The 25,599-nt window shown below is 37.2% G+C and overlaps 1 protein-coding gene across 8 annotated transcripts in view; it reads left to right on the forward strand.

The window, feature by feature from the left end:
- The window catches only part of LOC103352161 (disintegrin and metalloproteinase domain-containing protein 32), a 175,236-nt gene that overhangs the window by 47,074 nt on the left and 102,563 nt on the right, over nucleotides 1-25,599 (forward strand). For all 8 annotated transcript variants that reach the window (XM_070068596.1, XM_008273944.4, XM_070068593.1 and 5 more), the window contains 3 exons: nucleotides 3,835-3,906; nucleotides 4,102-4,268; nucleotides 10,481-10,562. In XM_070068596.1, coding sequence (XP_069924697.1) covers nucleotides 3,835-3,906; nucleotides 4,102-4,268; nucleotides 10,481-10,562 — 321 coding nt within the window. The remainder of the gene's footprint in view (nucleotides 1-3,834; nucleotides 3,907-4,101; nucleotides 4,269-10,480; nucleotides 10,563-25,599) is intronic.

A 25,599-nucleotide genomic window follows, 5' to 3' on the forward strand; every position in this document is an offset into this window, starting at 1 on the left:
CAGTAGGCAGAGAATTAACCTACTGTGCCACAGCTCAGCCCCTCCCCTAAACACTTCGAGGGCCTCTGACCCATTCAGGATCTTTGGGGTGATAAGTTAGCTTGTAGTCAACCAGATACAGCTTTATTGCTCCTACTATTTAAAAAGTTTAAGATATTAGGAATAAAAATATTTTCAAGGGTTTATTTTGATGATAAGCATTTGATTGTAATGCCTCTGGAAGATCACAGACAATACTTTTTTTCATTCTAACAGTTTAGAGCATTTTAGGAATCCAGAGTCTGAGACAGGAGGAATTTGTAGATTCTAAAACACTTGATTTATTACAGTAAAAGTAAAGGTAAAAGAACAAAGAGACCATTGAAAAGAAAATGGAAATTCTGAGATATTTTGGAGATATTTGAGATGTTTCTAGTAAATATGACTAGGTTTGTGGGAATTATTTGGATTATGAAAGTTCTTTTACTTCAGGAATATGTTGTAAAACTTTGAGAGTTGTATTAGAAGCTTCTTGTCTAAGTTTCTCATTTGCAAGCTGTGTAATGCTGCTTAAGCCTTCTTTCTATCTATTCTTATTATTTACAGAGTATTTAATAAAGTAAATGTTGATCCAGCTATGAAATCTTTGTTATTAGATATTGGCATTTAAAGAAGAATACTGATACTTTCTTCAGTGACTTAATAAAAGTAAATCCACAATTTTAGCCTAGTAAATCCAGTGCCACAATGAGGAAACATATGATACTATAAAAATAGAACATAGCAATGGAAATATGAATAGAAATCCACAGCTGTTACTTGAGCTACTATATGAGCATACAAGTGGATTTTTTTTTTTTTTGGTCAGGCAGAGTGGTCAGTGAGAGAGACAGAGAGAAAGGCCTTCCTTTTCTGTTGGTTCACTCCCCAGAGCCGTTGCAACCGGTGCACTGCGGCTGGCGCACCGTGCTGATTCGAAGCCCAGAGCCAGGTGCTTCTCCTGGTCTCCCATGTGGGTGCAGGGCCCAAGCACTTAGGCCATTCTTCACTGCCTTCCCGGGCCACAGCAGAGAGCTGGACTGGAAGAGGGGCAACCGGGACAGAATCTGGCGTCCCGACTGGGACTAGAACCCTGTGTGCCGGCGCTGCACAAGTGGATTTTTCAAAATGTGGGTTGTCTTATTATTGAAGTATATAGTAAGGCCATCAGAGCAGTAAATTATTCTGTTGAGAAGAGTGTGGAACTCACAGTTCTCAAAAGGAGGGAGCAGCCTATATTATGTAGGAGGCCTCGTGGAGAAGCAACAGGGGTGGTTGATTAGGAGACAGAGCAAAGGGAAAATGTGGTCCAGAGCCTTCGTTGTGATTTCCTTTGGAAGGAACAGGCAGTACAGGGTAGCCAGGCTTAGGAGGATTGGCTAGTCTGAGTATCAGGTATGTTCCCTGCTTTATGGTACCTGGCACTGGTATGATCAGTGCAGAGCCATAGTGGCCCTGAGTGTGAGAACCTGATAGAGGAGATTTAGGTGCAGGCTTTGGTTTGTTTGGCTTGCATATGAAAGTTGCACTTGAAGGTAAGTCATTATTATCTTTTAGAATTAGCTTTCCCTGAAAAGGGTGTTCAGTGAGTCCCTAAAATGTCAAAGCATAGAAAATACAGAAACTGAAAAGGGATTGTTAATGTCATGGGTCACATAATGAATACAAGCAATGGGTAATGGGTGGAGGGTAAAGCCAAGGATGACTGTGCAAAATTTCCTTCGTGTGAGCTAAGTTTCTTTTCAGGAAACTGGAAGAGTGTTTAATTACAGAGTTAACAGAGACAGACAGAAATAGATGAATTAAAGAATTCATATGACCTTTGTACTTTATCAAAAAGGCAATAGAGAGTCACTAAAATTTTTAAGTAGGGTGTGACATATTTATATTTTCATTTTAGAATCATTTTTATAACAGTGTGGGGCTGGATTGTTAGTGGAAAATGGAAGAAGTAGCCATATAAGAGATTATGCCAGTAATCAAGATGAAAATGTCAAATAAATTAGTATTTTTAGGATTGGAAATAAATTAACAATTTTAAAAGTTACTGATTCCTTTACATTAGAAATACTTGTTAATTTATTTGATTCTTTTAGGTTTTTTTCCATTTCTTAAAAAAAATATTGAAAAGCATGTAGATACCACTTGATGTTCTAGTAATTAAGAATATGGTGGCTGGCGCTGCAGCTCAATAGGCTAATCCTTCACCTGCGGCGCCAGCACACCAGGTTCTAGTCCCAGTCGGGGCGCTGGATTCTGTCCTGGTTGCCCCTCTTCCAGTCCAGCTCTCTGCTGTGGCCCGGGAGTGCAGTGGAGGATGGCCCAAGTGCTTGGGCCTTGCACCCTCATGGGAGACCAGGAGAAGCACCTGGCTCCTGGCTGCGGATCAGCGTGGTGCACTGGCTGCAGCGGCCATTGGAGGGTGAACCAACGGTAAAGGAAGACCTTTTTCTCTGTCTCTCTCTCTCACTATCCACTCTATCAAAAAAAGAAAAAAGAAAGAAAGAAAAAAAGAAAAAGAATATGGCATTGAACAAAGCAGAAAAAGAAATCTGCTTTCATAGGTCACATAATGAAATAATTGTGGGATGTAAGATAAGATAATACTATTCATTAAAGTAGTGAAGATGTAAGTAGGTTTTCTTTATTTTAGGGAGAATGCTGAGTTTAGTTTTGAGTGTGAGTTTGGTTTTTGATTAATTTAAGGATATTATGGAATGATTAAGGCACAGGGAATAGAGAGTAGATCTATAGATATGTTGATATTTTTGCAATACTGAGTTTATTTATACTTCACTAGTTACTTATGCATTAATTTATGCATGTATATGTGCATGTGCATGTGTGTATAGGGGCAGGGTTGTGCTTCAGTTTCACAAAAGTAGACTTGTGTAACCACCACCAGAACCACAATCAGAATACTCAATAGTGCCATCACCACAGGTTTCTCTTATATATCCCTATAAGCTACACCCACAGTGTCCCCTACCAGCCTTCTTAACCTTGGTGACTACTGAACTTTTCTCCTTATAATTTCACAAATATTTCATAAATAGTCACAAATATGTGTGCAGTATGTATCATTTTAAGATTTGTTTTATACTTAAAACGATTTTCTTGAGTTTTCCTCCAAGTTGTTCTCTATATCAACAACTCAATTCTGTTTTGTTGCTCAATAATAGCCCATGGTATGAATGCACTAATTTATTTAACCCTTCAACCATTCAAGGACATAGGAGTTTTTTCCAGTTTGGGCGTATTGTGAATACAGCAATTATGGATGTTCATATACAGGTTTTGCTTTGAGTACAAGTTTTGATATCCTTACTAAACTAACGTCTTTTTGTTTTTGCTTGTTAAACTTCTTATTTAGTGAAGTATTAACCCTTTTTACTGCAATGTAAATTTAAAATATGGTATCTCAAAATCTATAAAAGGAAAAAACAGAAAAGGAGGGTGGGAGAGAACAAGGGGAAGATCCTTATATTCTTAGATTTGTATCTAAAATCATATTGAATCTGTTAAAAATTAATTAAAATGAAAATTAAATGAAATTAAAATGTTTTGATTTGTTTGGGATAAATGGCCAGGAGAATCCTATATTTGTTTAGTTGGAAATTGCCTAGCTGTTTTTGAAAGTGGCCATACTAGTTTACACCCCTGCCAGCAATATATGAGTGATCCAGTTTAATTTTTTATTTTGAACTGTTGAAACTCCGAAAATAGCCTTAAAATTCTGAGAGTAGAAGGAGACTAAATTTCAAAAGCATCATGTAACAAATTGTATTCAAATATGAAATTGATTCTGTTTTTCAGTATGAATACCTGGGCTCTGATAGCATTATAGTAACAAATAAAATCATCAAAATTATTGGCCTTGTAAATTCAGTAAGTATTTCCCTTTTTATATCTGATGACATTTTTAATTTTTGAAATTTTATGGCATTAACTTGACTAGTATTTCTGAATAATTAAATCATTTATATATGCAATGGGTATGGATTTATGGAAATATCAAATTCGTATCCATGCCATCTAAGAATAGAAATTAATTTTGCATATATTTGTCTCTTCTGTTTTTAGATGTTTACCCAATTTAAAGTTACTGTTGTGCTGTTGTCATTGGAGTTGTGGTCAGATAAAAATAAGGTTTCTACAGTTGGTGAGGCAGATGAATTATTGCAAATATTTGCAACATGGAAGCAGTCTTATCCTAACTTACGGCCTCATGATGTTGCGTATCTCTTCATGTAAGCATAATGTTTCAGTACTCCTAGAATGGGAAAAATAATCTGTAATAATGAAATAATGATGTAGCTTAATATAGAGAACTATTGTCTATTTATGAATATTTATAGTTTTTTTAGTATTCATTATGTGCTTTATGCAGGTCTCATGCTGATTTTCTAGTTGTCAGATAATATACAAAAGATTACATTTATTTCTTTTTTTATCAACTTGTACAAGGAGATTGAGATTTCTAGAGTTTAATCTGTCTCAGGATTCTTGGACCTATTGATGTATCTATGATTTGAATTCAGTTTGTTAAGTCCAGAGCCCATACTCTTTAACGATTTCAAAAGATGGAATTTATTTTACGGATTTTATATTTTGTTAGGAATTTTAATTAAAAAGCTTGGTAACATAAGTTAAAACATTTTGTTTTATATTTCACTCAGCATAATGTTTTCCAAATTCCTAACAGGGATCACTTTTCAGTTAAAATTTAAACACCTAAGAATAATTGTGTGTTAATCACAGAGTTCAACCAATAGTACTAGAACAACAACAAAAAATACTAAAATGGATAAAGTATTACATTGTACATCAACAGTCAACACAAGGGCTGATCAATTCACTGTTTCTCATAGTGTCCATTTCACTTCAGGAGGTTTCCTTTTTGGTCTTCAGTCAGTTGTCACCAATCAGGGAGGACATATGGTATTTGTCCCTTTGGGACTGGCTTAATTCACTCAGCATAATGTTTTCCAGATTCCTCCATCTTGTTGCAAATGACCAGATTTCATTGTTTTTGGCTGCTGTATAGTATTCTGTAGAGTACATGTCCCAGAATTTCTTTATCCAGTCTACTCTTGATGGGCATTTGGGTTGCTTCTAGGTCTTAGCTATTGTGAATTGAGCTGCAATAAACATTAAGGTGCAGACAGCTTGTTTGCTTGCCAATTTCATTTCCTTTGGGTAAATTCCAAGAGGTGGGATGGCTGGGTTGAATGGTAGGGTTATAGTCAGGTTTCTGAGGAATCTCCAGACTTACTTCCATAGTGGCTTAACCAGTTTGCATTCCCACCAACAGTGGGTTAGTGTCCCTTTTCTCCCACATCCTCTCCAGCATCTATCGTTGATAGATTTCTGAATGTGAGCCATTCTAACTGGGGTGAGGTGAAACCTCATTGTGGTTTTGATTTGCATTTCCCTGATTGCTGGTGATCTTGAACATTTTTTCATGTGCCTGTTGGCCATTTGGATTTCCTCTTTTGAAAAATGTCGAAAAAATCATATGTTCTCCCTGATCGGTGACAACTAACTTAGCACCAAAACCTGTTAAAGTGAAATGAACACTATGAGAAACAGTGCCTTGATCAGCCCTTACCCTAACTGTTTATGAACAACTTAATACGTTATCCCTCTTGGTATTTTTTTTGTTTGTACTACTTAATACTTTTGGTTGAATACTGTAATCAATACACAGTTATTCTTAAGTGTTGAAAATTAACTGAAAAGTGATCACTGTTAAATATAAGAGTGGGAATAAGAGAGGGAGGAGATGTACACTTTAGGATATGCTCAGTTGGACTTGCCCCAAATGGTAGAGTTAGAAACGTGCCAGGGGATTCCAATTCAATCCCATCAAGGTGGCATGTACTAATGCCATCTCACTAGTCCCAGTGATCAATTTCTATTCACGATTGATCATAATGATAGGACTAAGAGGAGCACATAAACAATACTAGGTCTGCAAATACTAGCTGAAAGAATCAAAAAGGGAGAGAACGATCCAACATGGGAAGTGAGATACACAGCAGACCCATAGAACGGCAGATGTCCTAAACAGCACTCTGGCCTCAGAATCAGCCCTTAAGGCACACGGATCTGGCTGAAAAGCCCATGAAAGTATTACAGGCATGGAAAGCCAAGACACTCTGGCAAAAAAAAAAAAAAAAAAAAAAAAAAAAAAAAAAAAAAAAAAAAAAAACACACACCTAAATGAAAGATCTCCGCGAGTGAGATCCCAGTGAAAAGAACAGGTCATCAAACAAGGAGGTACCTTTCTCTGAAGGGAGGAGAGAACTTCCACTTCGACTATGACCCTGTCGGAATAAGATTGAAGTCGGTGAACTCAAAAGGCTTCCATAGTCTTGGCAACTCATGACAAGAGCCTAGGGTGATTACTGATGCCATAAACAAGAGTGTCAATTTGTTAAGTCAACAACAGGAGTCTCTGTGCACTTACTCCTCATGTAGGATCTTTGTCCTTAATGTGCTGTACATAGAGATTTAATGCTATAACTAGTACTGAAACAGTATTTTACACTTTGTGTTTCTGTGTGGGTGCAAACTGTTGAAATCTTTACTTAATATATGCTAAACTGATCTTCTGTATATAAAGATAATTGAAAATGAATCTTGATGTGAATGGAAGGGGGGAGGGAGAGGGAAAGGGGAGCATTGCGGGTGGGAGGGAAGTTATGGGGGTGGGAAGCCATTGTAATCCATAAGCTATACTTTGGAAATTTATATTCATTAAATAAAGGTTAAAAAACATTTTGTTTTTTAATGAACTTCCTGAGTTATTTTTAAATGTTTATAATTTTAAAGTATAGCTATATATTTATAACTTTGTTCATATTAAGTTTTAGCAACAATGAGAAAATTCCTTCCCATAAATCTATATGTAAATGTCCATATGGAAATATAGATGCCTATATTGAAATTTCAGCTGGTGTGTCAGTATTTCCTTTTGTATGTATGAAATTAATCTTTCCTTCATATCTCTTCTACTAATAAATATTATTGTCTGTTCATTTTTTACCAGTCTGATGTATATGAATCAATGTTATTGTTATCTTAATTTGCTTTTTTTCTGATGAAAAAATCTTTTCTTATGCTTGACACATCATTTTGGCTCTGTCCTTCTGTAATTGCCTTTTAATGTTAGTATTTCTGTATTTTTAATTTTTGTAAAGGTTTGAAGGGACAGAGACAGAGAAACTGGGTCAGTAGTGAAGTTGCTTGGACTTGAACCTGCACTCCTATCTGGGATGTAGGAGTGTGGAATAATGGCTTAACATGACGCACCACAGTGCCCACCTCTCATTAATATGTAGTCAAAAAGAGAGGTGACATTTTATTTTTTGTCACATGGCTAGCCAATTTTGCCAGGAATTTAAGTAGCACATTTGTCACACATTTGTCTGGTCTCATAAACAACCTGTTTTTATAGATATTAATATAATTTTATATATCTGTGAGAACTGATACATTTATAATGCTTACTCTTCCAGTCTACAAGTATGTATATTTATATTGAATATTCCAGTCAGTAATAGTGCTACATCTTTCGATTATTCAGAGCGTTCTTAAATTCATTAGAAAATCTTTCCAGTTTTCTGTAGAGGTCTCACAGTTAATTTTGTTATCTTTTTCTAGGTGTTTTATATTTTATGTCAATGTAAACTGAATATGTTCTAATCATAGTAGTATTAACTAAAGATCACAGTTTATACAATAGTTTATTCTTTGTTATATAAATTCATTTTTCAAAATTGTAGCAATTTACCTGTTGATTTTAAAATTTCTGCATGCATAATATTATCTGAAAATTATCATGGTTTATTTCTTCTAATCCAATACTTATGCCATTCATAGCCCTACTGAATTGGCTAAATTATTAAAAGGATGGTGAATAGACATTGTGATAGTAAGTATCTTTGTCACATTCCTGATTGGAAAGGTAATATTTCTTTTTAAATGTATTTTATTTATTTGAAAGGTAGAGTTACAGTTAGAGAGAGAGAGGTCTTCCATCTGCTCGCTCACTCCCCAAATGGCCACAAGGGCCAGAGCTGCACTAGGTCGAAGCCAGGAGCCAGGCACTTCCTTCTGGTTCTCCCAGATGGGTGGCAGTGACACAAGAATTGGGCCATCTTCCCAGTGCTTTCCCAGATGCATTAAGAAGGAGCTGGATCAGAAGAGAAATAGAACTCAAATCAGCACCCACATGGGACGTTGGCATCTCAGGTGGTAGCTTAACCTGTTATGCTGCGATGCTGGCCCTGGAAAAAAAATATTTCTGTATTTTCAAATATACTGTATTATTTGTGATAGAGTCTCTATGGAAGCTGTATATCAACACCAGGAAATTGCTTTCTATTTTTTGTTTAATCCATATTGGTATTTTTTTAATCCTAAGTGTAAAATTTTATTGATTGAAGTTTCTTCCTCTACAGAAAGAATTATAGAATCTAAATATACTGTTTAAATTCTGGCTTAATTTCTATTATATTAATGTAGCCCTGTTGTTGATGTAGCAAATTGCATTGATTGGTTTTTAAATGTTAAGCAGATTTTGCATCCTGTGAATCTATACAGCTGAACTGTGATATACTACCTTCAGTATATTGCCAGATTCAGTTTATTGATAATTGTTTAGGATTTTTTATTGTTACATGTCAGTTCCTTTTTGAAATTTGTCTATTTCTGAAATGATTGTGTCTTTTTCTGTTTCTTTTCTAAAATTTATCTTTTGTCATGTATCTAATATTTGCCTGATTTTATTATTTATACTTTGGAACTTTTCTTCACAACTACAGTTGCTTAATAAATTTTAAACATTTGTGGTTGGCATTGTGGGGTAGTAGGATAAGCTACCACTTGTGCTGCCTGCATCTCATAGTGGTTTGCTAGTTGAGTCTTCTCATCTTCAAATCCAGATACCTACTAATGTGCTTGGGAAGGCAGTAGATGATGACTCAAGTACTTGGGTTCCTGGCACTCACATGGGACACTCTGATGAAGTTACTGGCTCTACCTCTAGAATAAAAATGAATAAATCTTTTAAAAAATATTTGTAATGGATTATTTATTTTGGTTTGTACTGAGTGTTTTTGGAAATTGGCTGCAAATAATTGGCTTACAATCATATTTCATAAAAGAATTCATTATTGGCTCATGCCTGTCCTTCCTTTAAGTTATATATTTATAATAACACATCACCATGAACTCTCCATCTGACAAAATGCTAAGACTTTGAGGGCAGCTTACATTAAGGATATAGCTTCTATCACATCCTACATGGGAGAGGGAAGAAGTTCCTGGATCCTGGCTTCAGACTGGCGCAGCTCCGCCATTGCAGCCATCTGGGGAGGGAACCCGTGGATGGAAGACCTCTCCCTCCCTCTCTCTCTCTGTAACTCTGCCTTTCAAATAAATAAATAAATCTTTAACAAAAAATAAATTCCCTGGAGTCCATCAATCTTACTACTACTATGTATATTTACAATGGAAAAGACATCAAAACATGTAAGAGATATGTTCACTCTCTTTTATTTTGGCATTATTCACAGTTAAATTTGTGGAATCAATGTGTCTGTCACTAAATTAATGAATGAAGTTTGTGTACACACTTAAGGGATTATCATTGAGCTATAAAATGAAGGAAATTCTGCTCAATTTTAGTTTCCACTAATGTGCTGTATCTTTTCCATTTTGTTACTTTTAGTGTCTCTGTGTCTATTGGTGGGGTATGTTTGTTGATTAGTGTAAAAACATTTGGTAGTCTAAACCTTTTACTTGAGGAATTCAGTCTGCTTACATTCAGGGTCATTAAAATTATGGCAGTATATGTTTGGACAACATGTACCCTATTAATTCAGAGTATGGCTATGGAATCAGACTGCCCAGGTTCAAGTTCTTCAGTTGCTCTTATGCTGCCTTGAGAAAATTACTTATGTTTCCCATCTGATGGGAAATAGTTCCCATTTTTAATAGGGATAAAAGTATCAATTTCACAGGTTTACTTTGAAGATTAAAATGGATAATTCATGCAAAGTTTTGAGAATTGTGGTATTTTTTTATAAGAGTTTCTTTAGGCCAATACTCAAAACTAAGAAAAAGTATTTATGATAAAATGAGGTCATTTCTATGAAAAACTGAGCTTTTTGATGTCAGTGTCAAATTTTGATGCATAAATTAAAAGGCTGTATTGTCATTCAATAAAATTTTTTGATTAAAAGTTTTTGTAATCTTAACCAAATATGATAAGTGCATATCAAAACTTGGATCTGTTGGGTGTTTAGAAAATCAAATGTGTTTAAATGAATTTTGTTAAGAAAATTTCTAAACTTTGAAGTAATTAAGTGCATTTCAGAGTAGGATTTTATCAACTACATTCTCAAATTTAGATTTTAATTACGATGTATTATCTATCTATATATTTATTTAGTTACAGGGATTATCCAGATTATGTGGGTGCAGTGTTTCCTGCAAAGATATGTAACACTCGTTATTCTGCAGGAATTGCAGTGGTATGTAATTATTTAATTTTATTTTTAAAATTTTACAAATTTAGAAATTGTCAACACAATAGTATATATGTTATGCATTTATATTTGTTTAGAAATTGCATGTGTTTTCCATGACTGCTAAATTTTGAAACATTACTAAGGAAAAATATTTTGTGGAAAAAATTATTTACCATTTACTGTATTAGAACTTAAATTGGGGTTAAAAATATCACACATAAATAACACATGCATTCTTCACAACATGGAATAGTACACCATGGAAAATTATGTTAAGGAAATTTCCATTACCCCAGTAGATTTTTGCTTGCACACATAAAATTGGAGAAGTACTCTTACAGATAAATAACTTCAAAATCAAAATAAGTAAATAAAAACTGCAATAATATTCTTTAAAATGTGTCAAGCGTCTAAAAGTGTAGAAAAGAAAATTTTGTGTGTATTAAATTTTTATATTATTTATAAATGTGTTGTATACAAAAAAATTGGTAAAAGTAAATGCATCATTGAAAGTTAATGTAACTCGGAGAGCAACAAGATGGTGGAATAGGAAGGGAGTACACTGATAGTCCGGGAAGAGACAGTTAAATAAAAGTGGAGATACTGCATGTTCAAGGAAGAGTAGGGGAAGAAACAGCAGAGGAAACTCTTCCGGAACTAGTGATGCACAGTGGACCTGTGTGGAGAGCGTGGGAGCCCACAGTTCATGACACTGGCAGCAGAATCAACACACCAGCGCTGGAACGCGAGGTGAGCCGAACCTCGGTAGCCCGAGACACCGGCGGGCAAGCGGAAAGAGGACACTAGAGGGAATGAGGCTTGGGGCAAAAAAAAAAAGTGACCGATATGGACACGAGTTTCTCTCTCTCCACTCACCTCTCAAAGGAGAGCAAGACAAAGAGCAGGCGCCATTTTGGACATACGTCATAAGTGGGGCAACCTCAGGGCTGCACCCGCCTTCAGCCAAGCAGAAAAACCTGAATTGGGGGGGGGGGTGAAATAACAAGAGATTAGGACCTAGTGAATATGTGGTGCTACTGGACTGAGACTGTGAAAAAAGAGACGGTGGGTGAGAGAACTCACGGAATTCAAGTGAGTACTCTGCAGAGATGCCACAATTCGGTAACCTTGGCAACCCAGTAGGAGACTACAGGAGAATTTGAGCTCACACTGAGGGAAGAACAGATTCCCTGTATGGTCCTTGGGAAAGAGCTTCTGATCTCTGGCTCCTGTGGGTATGTCATTCGCCTGATAACTATCTCCAATTCTGCTCAGCTGTGCGGAATTACTTCCCTTTTGAATCAAAAAAAAAAAAAAAAATTTACCACGCCAAACCTGGGAGTGTCACCTCTGGAATACCCTTAACCCTGAGGAACCAAACGGCTCTCAGGCCACACCCATCTCAAGCCTCTAAGGCTCCATCAAAAGCAGACAGTCCACTTAAGCTAGAGACATAGTATAATGAGAAAAACCACCACAGCGAGGGAAGAATCCAAAGAATATCTCCACAATGCCAAGCAACAAACGCAGAAACTGAGCAAACAAGAACAAGGAAGACATTATGACACCCCCAAATGAACACCCCAAAACAAGATTATGAAGATGATGAGATGGAAGAAATGCAAGATACCGATTTCAAAAAATTTATGATAAGAACAATTAGAAGTTTTCAAAAATGCTTGAGCTATGGAAATCCTTACTGGACAGGATAGAAAATCTCCTTCGAGAAAATGAAATCTTAAGGAGGAATCAAAATGAAATGCAGAAACTAGTAGAACAGCAAAGTGTGGTAGTGAAGAGTAATCAAAATGAAATGAAGAACTCAATAGATCAAATGACAAACACATTAGAGAGCCTTAACAACAGAGTCAATGAAACAGAAGAGAGAATATCGGACTTAGAATACAGAGAACAGGAAAGGATACAGTCAGACCAAAGAAAAGAAGAGAAAATTAGAAATCTAAAAAATATTGTTGGGAAACTTCAGGATACTATTAAAAAAACCCAACATTTGGTTCTAGGAGTTCCTGAAGTCATGGAGAGAGAGAAAGGATTAGAAGGCCTTTTTAGAAAGATACTAGCAGAGAAATTCCCGGGTTTGGAGAAGAACAGAGATATCCTAGTATAGGAAGCTCATAGAACCCCTAGTAAACATGACCAAAATTGATCCTCGCCATGACACATGGTAATCAAACTTACCACAGTAAAACATAAAGAAAAGATTCTAAAATGTGCAAGAGAGAAACATCAGATTACTCTCAGAGGATCTCCAATCAGACTCACAGCAGACTTCTCATCAGAAACCCTACAGGCTAGAAGGGAATGGCAATACATAGCCCAGGTACTAAGAGAGAAAAACTGCCAGCCCAGAATATTATATCCTGCTAAGCTCTCATTTGTGAATGAAGGTGAAATAAAGACCTTTCATAGCAAACAGAAATTGAAAGACTTTGTGGCCACTCGTCCGGCCCTGCAAAAGATACTTAAAGATGTGCTACACACAGAAACACAGAAACACAGTCATAAATGTGAAAGAAGGTAAAGGAAGGAAACCTCACAGCAAAAGATCACAGGAAGTTCAAAGCATATACTAGAAAATATCTCCAGGAAAATGGCAGGGCAAAGTCACTATCAATAGTCACATTGAACGTTAATGGCCTGAACTGTCCAGTTAATAGACACAGATTGGCTGATTGAGTTAAGGAACAAAACCCATTTATTTGATGCTTACGAGAAACACATCTTTCCAACAAAGATGCATACAGACTGAAAGTGCTGGAAAAAGATATACCATGCCAACAGAAATGAAAAAAGAGCGTGCATAGCCATCTTAATATTGGACAACATAAACTTTAACACAAAAACTGTTGAGAGAGACAAAGAGGGACACTATATAATGATTAAGGGATCAATTCAACAGAAAGATGTAACTATTATAAATGTATATGCACCTAATTGCAGGGCAACGGTTTATTTAAAAGATTTGTTAAGGAACTTAAAGGGAGGCTTAGACTCCAATACAATATTACTGGGGGACTTCAATACTCCACTCTCAGAAATAGATCAACAGGACAGAAGATCAACAAGGACACCTTAGATTTAAACGACACTATACCCAAATGGATCTAACAGATATCTACAGAACTTTTCATCCTACACATAAAGAATTTACATTCTTCTCAGCAGTACATGGAATCTTCTCTATGATTGACCACATACTAGGCCATAAAGCAAGTCTCAGCAAATTCAAAAGAATTAGAATCATACGATGCATCTTCTCAGACCATAGAGAAATGAAGTTGGAAATTAGCAACTCAGGAATCCCTAGAGAATATGCAAACACATGGAGATTGAACAACATGCTCCTGAATGAACAATGGGTCATAGAAGAAATCAAAAGAGAAATCAGAAATTTTCTGGAAGTAAATGAAGATAACAACACAACATACCAAAACTTATGGGATACAGCAAAAGGAGTGTTAAGAGGAAAGTTTATAGCAATAGGTGCCTACATCTAGAAATTGGAAAGGCACCAAATAAATGAGCTTTCAATGCATTTCAAGGATCTAGAAAAACTGCAGCAAATGAGACCCAAATCTAGTAGGAGAAGAGAAATAATTGAAATCAGAGAAGAAATCAATAGAATTGAATCCAAAAAAACATTGAAAAAAATCAGCCAAACAAGGAGCTTGTTTTTTGGAAAAAAAAAAAAAAAAACACACAAAACCAAAATTGACACCCCATTTGCCCAACTAACTAAAAAAGAGAAAATCCAAATCAATAAATTCAGAGATGAAAAAGGAAATGTAACAACAGACACCACAGAAATGAATCATCAGAAATTAATGCAAGGACTTGTATGACAGCAAACAGGAAAACCTATCAGAAATGGATAGATTCCTGGACACATGCAACCTGCCTAAATTGAACCAGGAAGACATAGAAAACCTAAACAGACCCATAACTGAAGCAGAAATTGAACCAGTAATAAAGCCCCCCCCCCAACAAAGAAAAGCCCAGGACCAGATGGATTCACTGATGAATTCTACCAGACATTTAAAGAAGAACTAACTCCAATTCTTCTCAAACTATTCAGAACAATCGAAAAAGAGGGAATCCTCCCAAATTCTATCTATGAAGCCAGCATCACCTTAATTCCTAAGCTGGAAAAAGATGCAGCATTGAAAGAGAATTACAGACCAATATCCCTGATGAACATAGATGCAAAAATCCTCAATAAAATTCTGGCCAATAGAATGCAACAACACATCAGAAAGATCATCCACCCAGACCAAGTGGGATTTATCCCTGGTAAGCAGGGATGGTTCAATGTTCGGAACACAATCAATGTGATACACCACATTAGCATATTGCAGAAGAAAAACCGTATGATTATCTCAATAGATGCAGAGAAAGCATTTGATGAAATACAACACCCGTTCATGATGAAATCTCCAAGCAAACTGGGTATGCAAGAACATTCCTCAATACAATCAAAACAATTTATGAAAAACCCACGGCCAGCATCCTATTGAATGGGGAAAAGTTGGAAGTATTTCCACTGAGATCTGGTACCAGACAGTGATGCCCACTCTCACCACTGCTATTCAATATAGTTCTGGAAGATTTAGCCAGAGCAGTTAGGCAAGAAAAAGAAATTAAAGGGATACAAACTGGGAAGGGAGAACTCGAACTACCCCTCTTTGCAGATGATATGATTCTTTATTTAGGGCATCCAAAGAACTCTACTAAGAGACTATTGGAACTCATAGAAGAGTTTGGCAAAGTAGCAGGGTATAAAATCAATGCACAAAAATCAATAGCCTTTGTATACACAGACAATGCCATGGCTGAGAAAGAACTTCTAAGATCAATCCCATTCACAATAGCTACAAAAACAATCAAATACCTTGGAATGAACTTAACCAAGGATGTTAAAGATCTCTACGATGAAAATTACAAAATCTAAAGAAAGAAACAGAAGAGGATACCGAAAAATGGAAAAATCTTCAATGCTTATGGATTGAAAGAATCAATATCATCAAAATGTCCATTCTCCCAAAAGCAATTTATACATTCAATGCAATACAAATCAAAATACCAAAGACATTCTTTTTAGATCTAGGAAAAATGATGCTGAAATTCATATGGAGACACAGGAGACCTTGAATAGCTAAAGCAATCTTGTACAACAAAAACAAACCTGGAGGCATCACAAGACCAGATTTCAGGACATACTACAGGGCAGTTATCAAAACAGCATGGTACTGGTACAGAAACAGATGGATACACCAATGAAACAGAATTGAAACACCAGAAATCAATCCAAACATCTACAGCCAACTTATATTTGATCAAGGATCCAAAACCAATTCTGGAGTAAGGACAGTCTATTCAATAAATGGTGCTGGGTAAATTGGATTTCCACGTGCAGAATCATGAAGCAAGACCCCTACCTTTCATCTTACACAAAAATTCACTCAACATGGATTAAAGACTTAAATCTGTGACCTGACACCATCAAATTATTAGAGAGCATTGGAGAAAGTCTGCAAGATAAAGGTACTGGGAAAGACTTCTTGGAAAAGACCCCAGAAGCACAGGAAGTCAAAGCCAAAATTAACATTTGGAATTGCATCAAATTGAGAAGTTTCTGTACAGCAAAAGAAACAGGAAATTGAAGAGGCAACCGACAGAATGGGAAAAAATATTTGCAAACTATGCAACAGATAAAGGGTTGATAACCAGAATCTACAAAGAAATCAAAAACTCCACACAATCAAAACAAAGAACCCACTTAAAAGATGGGCCAGGGACCTCAATAGAAATTTTTCAAAAGATGAAATCCAAATGGCCAACAGGCACATGAAAAAATGTTCAAGATCACCAGCAATCAGGGAAATGCAAATCAAAACCACAATGAGGTTTCACCTCACCCCAGTTAGAATGGCTCACATTCAGAAATCTATCAACAATAGATGCTGGAGAGGATGTGGGAGAAAAGGACACTAACCCACTGTTGGTGGGAATGCAAACTGGTTAAGCCACTATGGAAGTAAGTCTGGAGATTCCTCAGAAACCTGACTATAACCCTACCATTCAACCCAGCCATCCCACCTCTTGGAATTTACCCAAAGGAAATGAAATTGGCAAGCAAACAAGCTGTCTGCACCTTAATGTTTATTGCAGCTCAATTCACAATAGCTAAGACCTAGAAGCAACCCAAATGCCCATTAACAGTAGACTGGATAAAGAAATTCTGGGACATGTACTCTGTAGAATACTATACAGCAGTCAAAAACAACAAAATCCGGTCATTTGCAACAAGATGGAGGAATCTGGAAAACATCATGCTGAGTGAATTAAGCCAGTCCCAAAGGGACAAATATCATATGTCCTCCCTGATCGGCGACAACTAACTGATCGCCAAAGGGGAAAACTGTTGAAGTGAAATGGACACTATGAGAAACAGTGAATTGATCAGCCCTTGTCCTGACTGTTGTACAATGTAATACTTTATCCCTTTTAGTAATTTTTTTTTCTAATACTATTGGTTGAACTCTGTGATTAACACACAATTATTCTTAGGTGTTTAAATTTTAACTGAAAAGTGATCCCTGTTAAATATAACAGTGAGAATAAGAGAGAGAAGGGATGTACAATATGGGACATGCTCAAGCTGACTTGCCCCAAATGGTGGAATTAGAAACGTGCCAGGGGATTCCAATTCATTGTCTTCAAGGTGGCATGTACCAATGTAATCTCACTAGTCCAAGTGATCAACTCCAGTTCACAACTGATCACACTGATAGGTCGAAGATCAAAGGGATCACATAAACAAGACTAGTGTCTGCTAATACTAACTGATAGAATCAAAAACAACATGGAAAGCGGGATACACAGCAGACTCATAGAATGGCAGATGTCCTAAACAGCTCTCTGGCCTCAGAATCAGCCCTTAAGGCATTTGGATATGGCTGAAGTGCCCATGAGAGTATTTTAGGCATGGAAAGCCAAGACACTCTGGCAAAAAAAAAAAAAAAAAAAAAAAAAAAAAAAACTAATTGAAAGATCTCTGCGAGTGAGATCCTAGTAGAAAGAACGGGCCATCAAAGAAGCAGGTACCTTTCTCTGAAGGGAGGAGAGAACTTCCACTTTGACTATGACCCTGCCGGAATAAGATTGAAGTCGGTGAACTCAAAAGGCTTCCATAGCCTTGGCAACTCATGACAAGAGCCTAGGGAGATTACTGACGCCATAAACAAGAGTGTCAAATTGTTAACTCAACAACAGGAGTCACTGTGTACTTACTTCTCACGTGGGATCTGTCCTTAATGTGTTGTCCAATGTGAATTAATGCTATAACTAGTACTGAAACAGTATTTTACACTTTGTGTTTCTGTGTGGGTGCAAACTGATGAAATCTTTCCTTAATATATACTGACTTGATCTTCTGTATATAAAGATAATTGAAAATGAATCTTGATGTGAATGGAATGGGAGAGGGAGCAGGAGATGGGAGGGGTGCGAGTGGGAGGGAAATTATGGGGGAGGGGAAGCCATTGTAATCCATAAACTGTACTTTGGAAATTTATATTTACTAAATAAAGTTAAAAAAAAGAAAGTTAATGTAACTCTGTAAGTCATTCTCTTGCTTTAATGCTTCTTTAATGCCTTGCTTCTAATGTTTCCTGTGGTTCTGTCTCTCTTTATATAAACTATTTTTGCAGCAAAATGGGATTCAGAACATATTTTTATTTCTATCACTATAATTCTTGACTACAAAAAAAATTCATGAACGTTCTGTAAGTTCTAAACTACAGATACACAAAGCAAGAAATGATAGTAAATTCTTTTCTTTATCCCTTTAAGGTAATCCTATTTAATAATTTAAGAATTTCTATGTAAGTTCTATTCATTTAAATCCGTTATTTGATATCTTATTGAAATTCTAGTTTGATTTATAAACTGTCAATGATATCGGTAGTATTATCTTTGACATATTTAGGCCACTGACTTTACTTATTAGGCGTTTGTATAGGTTATTTTAAATTTTGAGATGCATGTAAAGTTTTTTACATAGAACATATTTTTCATTATCTTTTTTAAAAATAATTTCCACAAGATCTTTTTTGTAGTTAATTTATTTTGAAGATAAAGTTAGAGAAAATGAAAGAGAGACAGAGAGAGAGAGAGAGAGAGAGAGAGAGAGAGAGAGAGACAAAGACACAGAGAGAGCATCTTCATCTGTTGGTTCACTCCCTAAACATCTGTAATTGCCAGGAATTGGCCAATCCAAAGTCAAGAGCCTGGCTCTCCATCTGGGGCCCATTTTCTTGGTCCATCTTCCTCAACCATTTCAGGAGTATTAGCATGGAGCTGTATGGGAAACAGAGCAGCTAGGACTCAAACTGGAATTCATAAGGGATGTCAGAATCACAAGTGGGAGCTTAACCTATTTCACTGCAACACTGACCCTTTTTCATGAACTTTTTTTTAAAGATTTTATTTATTTATTTGAAAGGCAGAGTTACAGATGGAGAGAAGGAAAGGAGAGAAAGGTCTTCCATCTGTTGGTTCACTCCCCAAATTGTCACAATGGCCGGAGCTGGGCGATCCAAAGCCAGGAACCAGGAGCTTTCTTTGCGTCTCCCATGTGGGTGCATGGGGTCAAGCACTTGAGCCATCTTCTACTGCTTTCCAAGGCCATAGCAAAGAGCTGGATCAGAAGAGGAACAGCAGGGATACTGGATGCATATGGGATGCTAGTACTGCAGTCAGAGGCTTTGCCTTCTACACCACAGTGCTGGCCCTTTCATGAACTTTTTTTTGTCTTTTTAAAAAAAAGATTTATCTATTTTACTTGAAAGTCACAGTTACACAGAGATAGGAGATACGGGGGGGGGGGGAGGGAGAGAGAGAGAGAAAGGTCTTTCATCTACTGGTTCACTCCCCAGATGGCGACAACAGCCGGAGCTGTGTCAGTCCAAAGCCAGGAGCCAAGAGCCTCCTCCAGGTCTCCCATGTGGGTGCAGGGGCCCAAGAACTTGGGCCATCCTCCACCTCCTTCCCAGGCCTTAGTAGAGAGCTAGATTGGAAGTGGAGCAGTGGGATCTGGGACCACTACTGCACATGTGGGAATGCAGATGGAGTTCTGGGATCTTTTCAGCTTTGGCTGATGATGAACCTTTTTTGAATACATGGACCTCAATAGTCATTCCACCAAAATCAATTATTTTTAATTACATTTTTGTTGAAATTTTTAGATGTTTTTGTAATATCTCTGGGTGTAACATAGGGGCACACATTTATTGTCAACCTTTATAAAGTTTATAACATATTCTATGGGACCTATGTACTTTATTAATGTTAGCACACCAGTAATTCTTTATATAACATCCTGTGCAGTGACCCCTTTTCTACCAGCCTGTTTATTGGCATCAAGAGCCTAAAAAAGCCATGGGAAACTCTGGCTTTCTAATATAATGGGGGCCATAATTATGTCCCCTGTGAAAACATTCTTTCCATAAATACAGCTAGCCAAAAGCACTGAAATCAAGATCCCCCAAAACAGAAATATGGTTATTTGGTCGCTTTCATAATCTCCTGTTCTTTTTTCAGACTTAGGCCTAATAGCTATGGGGGAAATGACATACAACCTTGGCTTTTGCTTTAGGATACTTTGCAAATCATTAATGACATCCTTTCTACTTCTCAGGACATCATCTATTAGCAGATGCCACAACTGAGTTTTCAGGCAGCCATTATACCATTCTGTAAACCAGATGCTTTTGGGTTATGAGACATATGATAGGTAAATCCTATTGTGCCTTCTGTAAATACTGTGCCAAAGAATGTGATTCCACTCAGAATTGATACTGTGTGGTGATGTAGAAGATATTATTTAAGTGCAGAAATACAGTGCAGGTAAAAATAGCATGACTGGGCAAACAGAATACACATCTGGAGCATATAAGGGCAAACCATTGCCCCTTCAATGAATGAATGGTTCAATGTAATATACCTTTTTACAATTGACTGGGTTATCCACCAGGGGCATGCCAGTAAAGTGGGAGCTCATCATTGGCCTCTGTTGTTGGAGTGTAAGACATTTAGCTGCATTGGTTGAGCTCATGTAAATCCTCCATATCTGCATTCATGGATACTTAGTACACTGACCTTTTGAGTAACCACTGCAGTGGCTGGAGAAAACAAATGTAATTGACATACACTGAAGAAATCCTGAATTTTGAGAGTCATCCCTCTCTCTCTCTCTCTTTTTTTTTTTTTTTTTTGACAGAGTGGATAGTGAGAGAGAGAGACAGAGAGAAAGGTCTTCCTTTGCCGTTGGTTCACCCCCCAATGGTCGCTGTGGCTGGCGCGCTGTGGCTGGTGCACCATGCTGATCCAATGGCAGGAGCAAGGTGCTTCTCCTGGTCTCCCATGAGGGTGCAGGGCCCAAGCACTTGGGGCATCCGCCACTGCACTCCCGGGCCACAGCAGAGAGCTGGCCTGGAAGAGGAGCAACCCGGACAGAATCCTGCGCCCACATGGGATGCTGGCGCCACAGACGGAGGATTAGCCTATTGAGCCACGGCGCCAGCCGAGAGTCTTCTCTTAAGTGGCAATGGTATGATTAGATATGCTTTTTAAAAGAACGATCCTCATTCATGGAATTCCATTTACCTGAATTTACCTAACTTTACCTAGACTTCCTTCTAACCAACAGGCTTTGTTCTTTTCAAGTTTCTGACCACTTATCCAACCAATTATTAAGTGTCCATGAATCAGTATTTCTTTTATTTTTAAAAGATTTATTTACATGGTTGAAAGAGTTACACAGAGAGAGGAGAGGCAGAGAGAGAGAGAGGTCTTCCATCTGTTGGTTCACTCTCCAATTGGCCACAACGGCCGGAGCAAAGGTAGTAATGGAACAGATACCCACTTGGTCTTTTGAATAAGGCTGTCATGTTCATTTCTGACTGTGGCTAGCACATCTTGCTTAACCTCAGACTAGGCCCATACTTTTCCCTTCATTCAAACAATGAGCATTTGCTTCCAGTCATAAAGTGCAGTTGAGTTGTGGGGTAAGCAGCACAGTGAATATGGATTCACTGTTAGATAAAATTGAAACAAGAGTCTTGGACAGCTGACCAATTCAGTCTTCCTACAGGAGATAATTTTTCAAGTAACCACCACCATCATCATCATTGTCATCAGAAAAATGGACAAACATTAAAGACAATCCAGCTTTTTATTGCCTCTAAGTTGGATTCTTTATAAGTTTTCTTAATTTTGAACATTATGGTTGGTGGGTCATTAAGCCTGTGATTATAAAGTAAATTGAAATTATGGCATTGAAAAAAATAAAGGGAAAAAAGGAAGGGGTGTTGAGGGAGGAAGGGATATATGGTTATCTTCGTAGAATTGTATCTGAAATATAGGAAATCTGTTCTGTTTATATTAATAGTTTTAAAAAATAAATTTAACATCTGTGATTAACATTCAATACTTGTACATTAAATGGAGTATACAATCTTTCAACATGTACCTACAGCATAAACCCATCAAACCAGGGAAGTGGCCTTTCTTTTGTCTATGATCTCATTTTTATTTGGAGTCTACTAGCTGCCCTACCAGGTCTTTCTACAGTATATAACACTTTATTGTGAACTCTAATTATCCCACTGTGCTGTGGAACACTAGAACTTGTTCCCCCTCTCTGACTATATTTTAGTATCTGCTATCCAACTGCCCTGTTTATACTCTTCCATTTTTCCAGCCTGCAGTAATCAGTGCTCTGTGTTGCGATCAACTGTTCTTTTGAACTTAAATAGATGAAGGAGTACATTTGATATTTGTTTTTCTGTGTCTGTGTCTGGCTTATTTTACTTAACGCAGACAATCTCTGATTGTCATAAATGTCAGGATTTCATTCTTTTTGGCTGAGTAATTTTCTGTTCTTTATATATGCCATGCTACCTGTGTCAGTTCATTCATTGCTGGCATCTAGATTGATTTTGTATCTTTAATATTTTTATAGAGGTGCAGTAAACATGGAAATGCAGACATCTATTCCATATGTTTATTTCATTTCCTCTGGATATGTTCCCAGAACTGGTATAGCTGAGTCATATCTTAGATGTATTTTCAGGTTTATGAGGACCCTCCATGTTGTTTTCCATGATGGTTATATTGATTTTCACTCTAGGGTTCTTTTCTCCCTAAATCCTTGCAAAAAAATTTTGGTTTTGATCTTCAGTTATAGCTGTTTAGCCAGAATGAGGTGATACCTCACTGTAATTTTTATTTGCATTTTCCAGATGGCTGTGATCCTGAGCATTTTCCATGTGTTTGTTTTCCATTTGTATTTCTAATTTTGAAAAAAGAAGTATAATATCCTTTGCCCATTTTAAGAAATGGATTTTTTAATGTTACTGAATATCTTGAGCTCCATGTATATTTTTGATGTTTTACCTTTATCAGATGCATAGTTGGCAAATATTTTCTCTCATTCTCACAATTATCTCTTTATTCTGTTGATCAATTTTTTTTCCTTTGCTGTGTAGAAGCTTCTTAGGTATAATCCCATTTGTCAGTTTTCGCTTTTATTTCCTATACTTTTGGGTGGATTCTTTTCCAAACAAATCATTGATTTTGAAAATCAATTGAGGGGCCTGCACTGTGGCTTAGTGGGTTAAACCGCCACCTGCAGTGCTGGCATCTCATATGGGCACTGGTTGGAGTCCTGGCTGCTCCACTTCCGATTCAGCTCTCTGCTAAGGCCTGGGAAAGCTTAATAGAAGATGGCCCAAGTCCTTGGGCTCCTGCACCAGTGTGGGAGACCCAGAAGAACCTCCTGGCTCCTGTCTTCATATTAGCAATGCTCCATCCACTGAGGCCATCTAAGGAGTGAACCAGTGTATGGGAAGACCTCTCTTTCTCTGCCTCTCCTTCTCTCTGTGTGTAACTCTGACTTTCAAATAAATAAATATATCTTTTAAACAAAAGAAAATGAATTGAAATGTTTTCTGTGATTTTTTTCAATAATTTCATGGTTTTAGATATCATAATTAGATTTTCATCCAATTTTAAGTTGATTTTTATATATGGTGAGAGGTAGATTTCAATCTTCTGCTTGTGAATATCCTATTTTCTTAGCACCATTTACTGAAGAAAATTCTCTTTCTCCATTTGGGTATCTTATTAAAGATTTACTGTAAATGCTTGGATTAAGTTTTGAGATTTCTATTTTGTTCCATTGGTTAGTGTGTCTGTTTTTTTTTTTTTTTTTTTTTTGGACAGGCAGAGTGGACAGTGAGAGAGAGAGAGAGAGAGAGAAAGGTCTTCCTTTGCCGTTGGTTCACCCTCCAATGGCCGCCGTGGCCGGCGCGCTGCGGCCAGCGCACCGCGCTGATCCGATGGCAGGAGCCAGGAGCCAGGTGCTTTTCCTGGTCTCCCATGGGGTGCAGGGCCCAAGCACTTGGGCCATCCTCCACTGCACTCCCGGGCCACAGCAGAGAGCTGGCCTGGAAGAGGGGCAACCGGGACAGAATCCGGCGCCCCGACTGGGACTAGAACCCGGTGTGCCGGCGCCGCTAGGCGGAGGATTAGCCTAGTGAGCCGTGGCGCCGGCAGTGTGTCTGTTTTTGTACTGGTATTATACTGTTTTGTTTATAATAGTTCTGTGGTATATCTTGCCATCTGGTATTGTGATGCCCCTAGCTTTGTTCTTTTTCAAAAAAAAAAAAAAAGTATTTGAGAACAGAGAAACAGGGGGAGAAAGAAGGGGGGAGGAAGGGAGAAAGGCAGAGGAGAAGAGGACTTAAATTTGCTGTTTGACTCCCCAAATTCCTGCGGTAGTTAAAGTTAGGCTGTGGCTGAAACAGGGAACTAGCAATGCAATCCAGGTGTCCAGTGTGTGGGTAGCAGAAATCCAATTATTTGTACCATCACTGTTACTTCCCAGAGTCTGAATTGGTTAGAAGTTTGATTCAGGAGCCAAAGATGGGAATTGAACCTAGATATAACTGTGAGGCATGTGGGTATCTGAACTCTTATACAGACAACTCAACCATCAGGTTTGTTTTGTTCTTTTAAGACTGGCTCTGCAGGAGGTTGTTTTGCCTCCATGTGAATATTAAGATTGCTTTTCCTAGTTCTTTTTTCTAGCTCTCTCTCTGTCTCTCTCTGTCTCTCTGTCTCTCTCTCTCTCTGTGTGTGTGTTTTGAATCTGGAAATTACTTTGATTATGGACATCTTAACAGTGTTAATCTTTCTAATCAATGAAGATAGGTCATTTAATTTTTTTTCTTCAATTTTTGTGACTTTCACATTCTTGGTTAATTTTTTTCCAAGATGTTTTTTGTTTTTATTTTTGTTTCTAGCTATCATGAATGAGATCGCTCTTTTAATTTCTTTCTCAGTGACTTTATTATTGATACATAAAATTATTATTCATTATGTGTTGATTTTATATTCTGTGACTTTACTGAGTTTGTTTATCAGTTCTAACATTCTCTTGGTATATTCCTTAGGTTTCTCTCTCTCTCTCTCTCTCTCTCTCTCTCTATATATATATATATATATATGTGTGTGTGTGTGTGTGTGTGTGTGTATGTGTGTGTGTGTGTGCGTATGTGTGTGAGATCTACAAAACACAGGGGGTAATTTGACTTCTTTCTTTCCAATTCTTATGCCTTTTATTTGCTTCTCGTCAAATGGTTCTAGTTAGAACTTTCAGAAATATATTGACTAAGTGTGATGAGCCTGGAACCCTGGTCTGGTTATAGATGTTAAAGGAAATACTTTCAACTTTTCTCCATTCCTTGTGATACTGTCTGTGGCTTTGTCATATATACCATTTACTATTTGGAAGTATGTTCTTTCTGTATGTAATCTGTTCAGAGTTTTTTCTTTATCATGAATAAATGTTAAATTTTATTGAACGCTCTTCTTGCACCTGAGATGATCATATGTTTGTCTTTCCTTATGTTGATGTGATATTATCTTCTGCTGCTTTTCCCAGGCCATTAGCAGG

Source organism: Oryctolagus cuniculus, chromosome 2, assembly GCF_964237555.1.
Source record: "Oryctolagus cuniculus chromosome 2, mOryCun1.1, whole genome shotgun sequence".
Taxonomy (NCBI): Eukaryota; Metazoa; Chordata; class Mammalia; order Lagomorpha; family Leporidae; genus Oryctolagus; species Oryctolagus cuniculus.